Below are 11,718 nucleotides of genomic sequence, written 5' to 3'. Positions count from 1 at the left end.
GATTCCCTTTTGAAAAAATGCACTACTTTTTAAATATTGTGAAATATTATTACAATTTAAAATAACTGTTTTCGGTTTTAAAATATTTTAAAATGTAATTTATATTTAATTGGAAAGCTGAATTTTCAGCAGTTATTACCCCAGTCTTCAGTGTCACGTGATCCTTCAGAAATCATTCTAATATGCTGATTTGCTGCTCAAGAAACATTTCTTATCAAAGTTGAAAGCAGATGTACATGATACATTTTTTTCCCAGGATTATTTTGATCAATTTAATGCATCCTTGATGAATGAATGCATTAATTTATTAAAAAATATTTTTACTGACCCCCAAACTTTTGAACAGTAGTTTATGTCAAGTCATCACTGTATCACTGGAAACCGTGAGATTAAACAGATGATCATTACACAGATTATTACTTAATAGGTTGAGGCGAGTTTTCAATGCTGGTAGCAAGTAAAACAAATAAGTAAAAATGGAAAACGCTTTTATGAAATGCAAAAATTATTTTTATTTTATTTGATTCATTATTTTTTTATAAAAACCAGGTCATTTGAAAAAATCTTATCACCAAAAGGATAAGGAAAAAACAACCAGATCAAATCTTTCTATTATTGAAAACACAATTTGTATCAAATACAGTGAATGCAAGTAAGGGCCCTATAGGGTCTATTCATTTCAAATTTGATACAAGTTCTACAAAATCATTCATCTTGGAAGAAGGAGTCTAAATCCCCCATCTCCTCATGGGCCTGTTTGGAGTTTGCCTGAGATGGACGGGTCATGTTGGCAGGATTTTCTTGGCTTCTTTGTGACATATCAACTTCTTTCTTGATTTCACGGCCTCCTTCCAGAAGCTTCTGACTCTCAGTGAAGTACTGGTTAGGGTGATTGAGAGAAAACCCAGCATCCTCAACCTGTAACAAACAACAGCGTTTAGTAAGCAAATGACTATACTTGCATTTGAAATAGTGTGTATTTATTATTTAAACAACGTTTAAATAATTGCATTGAACCAGGCTACACAGGGACTTTCAGGCTACTATGCAATCTCTCCTTTCCTTTCTTCTATGGCAAAGCCTCTCACCGATGGATTCCTGAAAGCTGCATTGCATTCAGAACGCTGCGCAAATCATTTGTTTCTAAGTGTAGAGGATATGGCCGTTTAATTATGCTTCAATCACAGCACGCCCCTGATACTCCTCATGAATCAAACGTTCAAACCCATCTCTTTGAATCGAGTGCACGGGGTCCCTGCGGTAGTTAAGCTGTGGACAGAAAGATCCATTACACAGATTCATCTCAGAGTTAACACATTACAGTGGACTACCCTCGCCCGGCGACTCTGCGCCAAATGAAATATGAATAAACATGAAACAATCCCAGCCGAGGCCCAGAGACGGAATCAATTCGGCGGATGCGCAACAAGCTCTCCTCTTTCCGAAGTCCGCCTCTTTCAGCTCCCCTCCTCCTTTTCATTATTCTCTCTATTGTGTGATTTATTACAGTTGTGTAAATATTTCATCAGAGAAGTATTACATTTTGACCTTTAAATAAATGCTGCCAGAGAGGGAGGAATGTAAGCGTCTATTTGTTATGTGTCGCGGATGTGAAAACAGAGGGCGCATATGGCAGTGATTAAAGTCCCCTACGCTCAAATCCAACAAGCGTGTTTTTGCGGCCAAGATGGTTGCGGCATCCCGTATCAGATAGAGGAAAGGTGAGGTTGTGCGGATCCACTGATGCTCCAACAAGAATGTTTTATTGTGCCTGTTAACGTCGGAGGATTCTTCGTTCACCTACCCTAAAATATGAGTCATGAATTTCAGAGATGTGATTTTCATTGGGGTTGGTAGGAGGGAGGGGGCAGTTTATCTTTCAAATCCTGTTATTGCAGGCGGTTCATCAGGGACGCCATCTTATTCATTTTCCCACATCATAAGCCATTCGCACTGTTTGGCTCAGGGCTATTAGTCATCAGCGATGACCCCAGTCCCGAGCGCCCCGGGGCCATGAGCTAAATGATGCCCTTGGACTGCAAAGGCGCTGGCGTTTCACCAGGAGCCATTAAAAGCCATTATATCCTATCAATGACACTTTGAGTGCATCACGGCATTAAAAGAGGGGTGGCGCAGACACAAACACTGTTATAAACCCTTCTTATTGAAGGAATAAATCTAGACGTGCAAGAGATTAGAAATTTATACACACTCTTTGATTGACTTATTTCGACACTGAGCTAAAGCATCAACAACAGCAAGAACAGCAGCATATATGATCTGAAGTGTTTACAAAGATGTGTGTAGGACTTTTCTTTTGCAGTGTTGTTAATAATTATGAAAACCGAAACAAGAACTGAAATGAAAATAATAAAAACAACATAACTGAGGAAAACTGAACTAAACTAAAATACATTTTCATGACTCAAATTAACTACAGTTTACTACAGTTCAATATTTGGAGTAAATACAATCTTTTATTTAAATTAAGATTTTATTAAGGATTCATTAAAGTGAGGAAATACATTTATACTATTACAAAAGATTTCTATTTCAAATAAATGCGGACTTTAAATCGTAAAAAAAAAAAAAAAAAAAATCACAATTTTTCATTTTTACTTTATTTCTTATCAAATAAATGCAGTCTTAATGAGCATATGTATATGAGCATATGTATATATTTTTAATGTGGCCACAAAAAAAAATTTAGTTTTAAAATCATGGTATAGTATAACATAAATATACAATAAAACAGTGATGAAAAAATGTAACACCATTAACTTTAGCAGCCCTAAAATACAAAAAATAAATAAATAAACACACAAACTATAATTAGAAAAAAATAACAATGACAGATTGAAAACTAAGAAAAACTAAAGTGAAAAGAAAATAACCCGTTTACTATGAATTCGCAAAAATCAATTAATCAAAACTACTCATAAAAATTGATTATTTCACATTAGCATTATAAGTAGATCTGCTCTAAAAGTTTCTGGTAGATACTGAAAAATGGCTCATAAGTTTACTTGTTGCTAAAGCCTCCCTGTTTAAAATCCATCTAGCAACACACTGCTGACAAACATCTGAAAGGTTTACCAATCTCTTTCATATCCCAGACGGTCTTTTCTCCCTCTTCATATTAACCTGTCACCTAGCAGATAGCATGCGTTTGTGTGGCATTGGTGTGTGCACTTTTTCCATTCTCAACCTGTCAGCTGGGCTGCATTTTTAGCAGAGGGACAGGGCACAGGTGTCACACAGGTAATCTTGACTGACATCGCTCGGAAATATTTCTCTCCTCTCAGGAAAAAAAAAAAAAAATGCAGAAAAGTTATTGCCAGAGTCATATCCACCCCCTCCAATATAAAAAATGAAGAAGGAATCATAAGAAATCCATTAGATAACCATTTAAATAGAGCTGTAATCATTTGCTTTCTCAACCAGTTCTGACACACAAATCCACCTCTATTATGCCCCTGTCAAAAGAAAGCATATTGAAACCGCAAAGCCCTTGAAAAGTCCAATCTCAAAGGGCAATCCAAATAGAAAAAGCAAAGGTTCAGCACATTTATCATTTAATAAGAGTTTGTGCTCACTTGGCCTGAAAATATAACTACAATATTAGCCTTAAACATGCTTTGAATATATTAATGACCTTGAATGGACAATGCTGATCTAGTCTTCACCAGAAAGCTTTGGATGATAAAAGTTCTAAACGTATTGAAGGCTTAACACTTTGATGCATGAATTATTAAATCAGAAATGAAAAGAAAAAAAAAATGTAACGTAATCCCAATCTGTAACTGTGTCTGAGAGAATTACACATCAGGCCATTGCAATAAAATGTACATATTCCAGAGATATTTGGTGCACTACCATTTCTGTCAGCCATGCTGAATTGATGTTATAAATAAAACAACACTATGACAAAGGCCCTGTCCTAAATGCCACCCTAAGCCCTCAAATGTCAAATGAGACACCCTACGGGTCCATGGACTTCACTGACACAAGCAATGATCACTTCCAGTCTGCAAATTCACATAAAGTGCACCATTTGGGATGGAGCCAAATCAGTGTAATCACCCATGTTGCTCATAAATGGTTAAAAAAAAGATCTGTACTTGTAGCATGTATCAGAGGATTAATGAATCTTAAAGCACTAAACAAAACTTCACAAATTAAGATTCTATTGGATTTAAAGCTAATAGCAGATGTGACTACAACAGTCAGGCTCTGTAAAGACTTTGCATGGCTGTCCCTGAGCTGACAAAAGCAGGCCCAATTAGAGCAGGCCAAAATAAAAAGCATCCTTACATTGTGTGTCAGCTCAAAGTACTTCTGGCAGGCCAGCTGATAGTGCATTCCCTTGACCAGCTCCAGAATCTGTGAAAAAGAGAGAGAAGAAAGTGTTGAGCGGTTGGAAGCGAGAGAGGAATAGGAAGACCTAAACAAAATAAATAAGTAGAAAACAGAGAGAGTGATAATGAATGAGATTTTTTTTTTAAATAGAGTGGACTTAATTATTTATAATACATTTACATGTATGCTCTAAAAAGTTATACGTGTACATTTTTAAAGACTAAATATTAAAGGCACAATATGTAATTTTTTGCCACTAGAGGGCGCGCATTCAAAACAAACAAAGAAACAAAGGTGTAGTTAGATGACTGAGTGTGGAATCATGAGAGTTGTCGTCTTCATCCCCACAGCCAAAGCAATCCGATGGGACTCGGGCAGAAATCATGTTCATGGATGAGCTAATGTATAAAAGATGTATTAACGTCGTAGTATGAAGCAGGGTGAGGCTGAAATCCCTTGAAGCAAAGCGAGGCCGCTGAACGAGCGTGACACACTGCTCGAAAGCAGCGGAGCTTTTATTAAGCCACAGTCGACCGCTTCCGCTCCTTCCGGAAAGCATCAGAAGTAAGCAGTGCTGTTTTATCATACTAGATACATTTGAAAGTTCTTTTATAATGCTACTCTGTGCGGTCGTCACCGGTCTAATAAAATGCACAACATATTAAAGCGTCTTTGGTGTTTCCATGTTTTCTACAAAACAAAACAGGAAAGCGAGGGGTTATGACGTCATTGGCAGGCGACACAATGACACTATAGACACGCTCCGTGTCACTAGTTAAAATTGCTTATTTCTCTGGATTTAAACATTCTTCGAAACATTTGGGATAATGTAAATACACAAGTCAGCAAACTATATAACACTGTTCTAGTGGTTTTTGGATATTTTAATAAAAAAAAGCTTACATATTGTGCCTTTAAGAAGAGGAAAAACAGCACTTCTTGGCTCCACAAAACAGCAAAAAGCATCAAATGTCAAAGCTACCTTAAACTTTCCATTAACATGCACTTCATAGCCAAAGAGTAACTGAACGATCTTTTAATACAATTTTATTTACACCTTTGATCATGTCTCCAGCATGATCAGATGGAAAACGCCACTTACATTTCACAACGTAGAGCTTGTGTAAACTGAAAAACACAGACGGACAGCTTGAAATGCTTTTTGCCATTCTGACAAGTATATGGTTTAATGTGCTTCCATACTTCAGAAACATCCCCAGAGTAAAGAATTCTAGCAGAAAAAAAGAATAAGTAACAACACTTGCTTTTTGTGATATCAATGGTATATTAATAAGCATTACAACAAGATAAAAACTGCGCCAGACAGAAAATGTATAACCAAGCCCATCAAAGTGACGGATAATGATTATTTGTAGTACAAACAGTGTCAGTATTACATATTACTTGTGTATTTAGATATTACAAATGCATTAGTATTTACGTTTCAATTAAGAATATGGTCAAGAACTGTCCCTGACCACCTCTGAATCCAAACATGATGAATTTGGAAGTACATTCACATCAGACTTATAATGTGGTCATTAGTGGTGCATCGTGGATCATGTACGGACTTTGAGTCACGGATCGGATAATTTTTCAGATCAGCAAAAAAACAACAACAACCTTAATTTAAGTACTTCTATACCATAGCAAAAACTACTAGCTTAACTAATAAAGTTAGTAATAAAACAAGAACAATTACACAAACTACAAGCATAGATGAATACAACAAATCAGTTACAAATATGAGAATTAAGTTTAACACAATAGTGCTCACTGCACAAGTTAAATACAGATTAATCTTTGTTAGAGCTGTGGTGTTATTTGATTAGCAGACGGAAACAGGTATTTATTGGATGCTGTCGCTTTAAGACCAAATGCAGGGCCCTAGTACTGACACAAATCCGGTTTCTTTCTCACCTGTTTACGTTCACTTAAGAAATAATTTAACTGCGTTTACTAGAATACTTGCCAAAGCGGGTATTTTAACATAACTTTGTGTATCTAAAAAAAGGAATCACGCTGTGTCTGAATCATGCCTCTCTCCCCCTCTGTGTACGCTTCGGTTAAAAGCGCACAAGTTAAAACTGCTTGAATGTGTAAACTGGCAAGACAAAACATGTGCAAATGATAAACTTTCACTCTATGATGGTTAAACTTAACAGTTAATCCACGAATCACATGCGTGCCGAACCGTGGGGCCTGGTCCATACGGATCATTTACGATCCGTTGCACCCCTAGTGGTCATGTGACATCCAACTACAAGCTGATCGCTGACAACGCATGTTAATGGAAGGTGCAAAGGAGGCCAAAATGTCAAATTAATATCCAAGCAATCTTTGATGAGCAATAAAGATGAATAACACTGTTAACAATGCATTGTGCTACTTTCGCTGACACAGCACACGTTTATGAGGTTTCAGGTGAGAGACAGAGGCAAAATGCCATCAAAGAGAGATGGAGAAGTGGTTACACATTCTGCTTCTCTTTCCTTTTCTTTTTTGCTCAGACCTCCCCTCAGGTGATGCTTTTAACACCATGTGTTCCCTGTGGTAAAGCATGGCATTCTACCTCAGCTAGCATCGGCAAGTGCTGAAATGCATAATACATGGACTTCAAGGTGAGAGCCAACACCATCCAACACCTAACTCTAAGCTCCAGAGACAAACACTACTGGGAAGCAATGGTAAAATATACAGCAAGACACCAGCTAGGGGAACAATGTATGCTGTGAAAAACAAGATAAATATCACTGGTTGCCAAATATCGCCTTCGGATAACATAGCCAAGAACAGCTAATAACATGCATTACATATTAACACTGCACTTATTTGACTTGTAGCGATTTGTGGGTTTCTTATAGTAATAAACAGCAACATTTATCTACATGCTTAACTCAAACATTTTAACACACGTAAAACTCAACAGGACATCCTTTAACATTTCTGAGGGGAGATGCCAATTAACTCATTGAATCAAGTTTTGCATCGTTTCATTGAACTGATTCACATAAAATGACTGGCACTTACAAACTACAAAATACTTTTTTGACATCGAAGTTCAAATCAGAAACATTATCAAGATATAATTGTAACACTTTATACACAGTGTCAAGGAAGGATCACAATGCTAGAAAATGGCATTCTTGTAAGAAAACTCAATTGTCAAAAAAACAAACAAACATTGAAATTGCAACATTTATGATGCTACTTAATTTAATACTGCTAGCAAAATCATTGGACAAAAAATTGACTTAGTTCTGACTGTGTTATTATATCTGTGGCTTAGAAAATTGATAGCAAACAAACAGGCACAACATAAGACTATAATTTCAGGGGATGCTCAAGTATTAAGTGGAGGTGTGAAAAATTACTCGACATGTTCTCCCTTCTTTTTCCACCGTTTGAACCAAGCATGCAACCCTTTAATCTGCACTTCCTAAGGTAAGTGTCACGCTGTGACGGGCTCTAACTGTGAGTGAGAGAGGTGAGCTCACTTTTCTACAGCAGTTCTCTTTCCAGACTGGAGTCTCGCCCTTTTGACTGTAATGTCACTGTCAATAGGCAGGTTGACTGAGAAGATTGACGTTGTGCATTTTAATCACCCTACTACCCGGGCTTTTCACATTTTCTGAGGGTTTTAATTATCCAGCGCACTGGGCTGGCGCTGCAGCGAGAGGGCCACGTGATGCGCGAGCTCCTGGGGTGAACATCAAGATGTTGCTTCACGCGTCCACAGGTCTAAGACTCTGAACACTGAGAGTGTGTAAGGACACTGCTTTTATGAATTTAACTGGATTGGAAATGTGCTACCCTTGGGCTGGCATGTCGGACTGCATTACTACTGCAAACTTCTACAAAGGATTACGGTTCTTGAAACTAAGTTACTTGCTGGATTTCCAAAACAGGCAGAACACTCAGCAGACCGTCGTCACGGACCCCATCAGCATACAGCCGGTGAGTCTCATGAACCTAGTCAATCTCAACAATTTATATTTATAAGTGTAGAGAAACAAGCCGAAACTGATTGTCACACAAATCGATGGCACAAACAGGGAGCGAGACCCAAAGGCAGTAGAGACATCAGATTGTCACGAGTTTCTCGTATTGCTGCCGTAGCATCCTCTACCCCAGATTCGGCTATGACAAGGCTTGTGAATACTGGTATTCTACCGGTTCACACAAAACAAGGGGAATGTGCTTTTAGTTATCATGCCACCCGCAGTTGGAATCAGCTTCCAGAAGAGATCAGATGTGCTAAAACATTAGTCACATTTAAATGCAGACTCAAAACTCATCTGTTTAGCTGTGCATTTATTGAATGAGCACTGTGCGATGTCCAAACTGATTGCACTATATTATATGTATAATCGTCTTCTTAAATTCATTTTAAACCTCTTATATCAATTTTTTTTTCTTCAAAGTTTTTAAATTCCTTGTTTTATTGTTGTGATTATTGTTTTTATTTTATTTTATGTAAAGCACTTTGAATTACCATTGTGTATGAAATGTGCTATACAAATAAACTTGCCTTGCCTTGCATTAGGCAGCCATCAGGCATTTCCCTCAACCGCACGATGGGTGGTAGTGGACAAAGCATGTGAGCAGAAAAAACCCCCCCAGCACACCTTACAAGAGGGGAACAAGCTAACGTTTCTCAAATAGCTAAGAATGATTTTCATACACTTTAAATTATATGCTTTATATAATTTAAGTTTAAAAATATCATTTTCAACATATTTCAACATTATATGCATATCTTCAATATTATGTGTACAACATTAAACATTATCATCATTTACAGTTCAAATACCCCCCAAAAATAATAAAAATATAGTAATAATAATAAACAAATAATACTAATATAAATGTAAATATATAATGTAAAAATATGTTTGATTATATGACATTAATTTTTGATCGCTAACTTCAGTCGTATCAGCTACAGTAATACCAGAGATAGTATGCAAGATTTGGCTTTATGTATATATTTTTAATAGCCTTGTAAAGCTGAACTTAATGGTCTTATTAATACCAGTTCGTTAATTACATTAGCGTCAAAGGATTATAACTCCATGAGAACATTGCAGCAAGGCTGGTCCATCTCATTTCACTGCCTGGCTGTTGGAGCTGCTTTAATATGTGTAACTTTTAAGAGTACTTTAAAGAATGCATCAAATCACTGGATACAGCAAAGGTCAAAGTAATCAACACGGAGCCGAAGCTGTCATTACACTGGAGAATCATGAGCGTTATTTCTTTTTGTCATTAATATTCCAAAAGTACTGCAGGATAGGGCTTTCAGGGATGCCTTGTTAAAAATGAATCACACCATTTTTGTATGATTACTATACAGCCGTATCATTTTAATTGTCAAACTAATGTACTTTCTACCAATTATTTGGTAGATTTTGTTTTGTCTGTGGTCATGGAGAGGTGAATTTGTGCAAATCATTTTAATGGATGCCAAGTTAAGTTTTAAAAAGCCCTTTACACTCTCTCTGCCTTCGCACAGTGCTGAATCTGGTCAAGTGTGTGTTAGTTGTTGGACAAACCTGATTGATCCCACTAGGGGAGACTTTATAGTTCTGCAACTTCTGTTTCAACAGCTCAGGGTCGCTGTGGCGGAATGGGCACCCTGTGAAGAAGACGAAGAGAAGGAGAAAATGGGTTTACAAACATCACAGTTCAAACCAGTGTCTGAAAATATGTTTTACAGGACAATTGAACACAACCCATGTGTTTTTTTGTGCCCTTGAAGGCCACTGCAGGGAGGGGGTACTACTTGTGGGGTTGTGTTTCCAAACAAAAGTGACGTCAGAGTTCAGTACGTTTGAATGACGTGAACACGGTCTTCTGAACTCGGGTGTCCACCTGCCAACCGTACCAGAGTCCGCTTAAAAGGGGTGGTCTGGGGTACGGTTCAAGTGAACTCCGGTACGGTTTGCTGCTGATATGAACGTAATTGTACCAATCGTGGAAGTGAACCACTTTGATAAAAATGTGTGTTTGCGAGTGTGTTTCACTAATTTTCCTGACAAGCCTGAGTGACGTGCTGCAAGCAGAGTGCTGTACATGTAATTTCTGTTTGCCTTCAGCGTTCTTTAGAGCATTTGCAGTACATTCGTAAGACAGACGCAAGTACTGAGTCGTTATGTACTGAAGCTTTGGAAACAAAATCAACGGTTCAAAACCAATAAATATAAAAGTGAAGAGAGCAATGCTATGCCGTTAATGTGCCGTTGTTACTAAGCAATGGGATAAACAGCTGCTGGCTTGATGACGCAAACTAACCGTGGTTTGGACCCAAATAAAATAATATGAATGCAGTCCAGGGGGTGCAGGGGGAGGGGAAGCAATCCAACTCGAGTTCAGACCAGGCAATCAAACCAAGTGTGAACCCTAAATGTGTGCACCCTAAGTGCTCGTCCACAATGCTGTTAGTGAAGGGTAGGGTACATACTTTATGACGGTCACTTCAAGGAAGTAAATTAGCAGTTATGATCATGTGATCCTGGATTCTTTTTGAAAGCATGTAATTTAAGATCTTTTTAGGGTTTTTAAAACCCTTGATTGAATTCATGCATCCAAAGGCTATTAGCAGGAAACAATCTCATAATTACATGTAGGAATGTAATATTCAGATTTAGTGCTCAAGAAAGATTTCATGTTCCGCTTAATATTTTTGTGGAAATCATGACAAAATTAACACATGAAGAGGAAAGCCATTCTGTTGAAGAGCTGCAACCTTAAGCAGAAATAAAAATAACAGTGCAAAACATTCACAGAGCAAAGGATTTTTATAACAACATTGTTCTAATTTGAGATTTGACTATTATCATTCAAAAATTTGGGGTCTGTATTTTAAATGTCTTTACCGTCACTTTTTACCAACTGAATGTATGCTTTGCTGAATAAAAGCATTTATTTCTTAAAAAGAACTCAATCCTAAACTTTAGAATGGTTATTTACATTATGAGTAGTGCTGGGCGGTATGACCAAAAATTTATATCACTGTATTTTTCAAAATTATACCGGTTTCATGGTACAAGGTTTTTTTTTTCATGCATGACCAGGTGTTAACCATATTTTCTACTGATTGAGAGGGGAAATACTGCAGTATATTGACTTAGAATGCCCTATTTTACTGTCATGATGAGTAAATATTGTCAAAAAATACCACTAAATAGTGACTAAACACGACCCCTTTTAATACATGTTAACCAGGAGTCACTCTCATTTATAATCGCGGCATCGTCTGATAAAATCAACATGCATCTATACTAAAGAGCGGCTATGTGGTTGTTTTGGCTATATTACTTCTTTGTCTCATGCAGCACACTGCCTGCGTCTGAGTAA

At 37.3% G+C, this 11,718-nt stretch overlaps 1 protein-coding gene across 1 annotated transcript in view; it reads right to left on the bottom strand.

The window, feature by feature from the left end:
- Positions 1-616: 616 nt before the first annotated feature.
- The window catches only part of LOC107582026 (DNA primase large subunit-like), a 31,880-nt gene continuing 20,778 nt past the window's right edge, over positions 617-11,718 (bottom strand). The window contains exons 4-6 of the mRNA XM_016267716.1: positions 9,915-9,997; positions 4,315-4,383; positions 617-918 (exon numbers count right to left, since the gene is read on the bottom strand). Coding sequence (XP_016123202.1) covers positions 9,962-9,997 — 36 coding nt within the window. The 3' untranslated portion in view covers positions 617-918; positions 4,315-4,383; positions 9,915-9,961. The remainder of the gene's footprint in view (positions 919-4,314; positions 4,384-9,914; positions 9,998-11,718) is intronic.

The sequence above is a fragment of the Sinocyclocheilus grahami genome, unplaced genomic scaffold (genome assembly GCF_001515645.1).
Source record: "Sinocyclocheilus grahami isolate Dianchi unplaced genomic scaffold, SAMN03320097.WGS_v1.1 scaffold39.1, whole genome shotgun sequence".
Lineage (NCBI taxonomy): Eukaryota > Metazoa > Chordata > Actinopteri > Cypriniformes > Cyprinidae > Sinocyclocheilus > Sinocyclocheilus grahami.
Note: the sequence above shows the minus strand (reverse complement) of the source record. Positions and strands in the feature narration are given on the sequence as shown.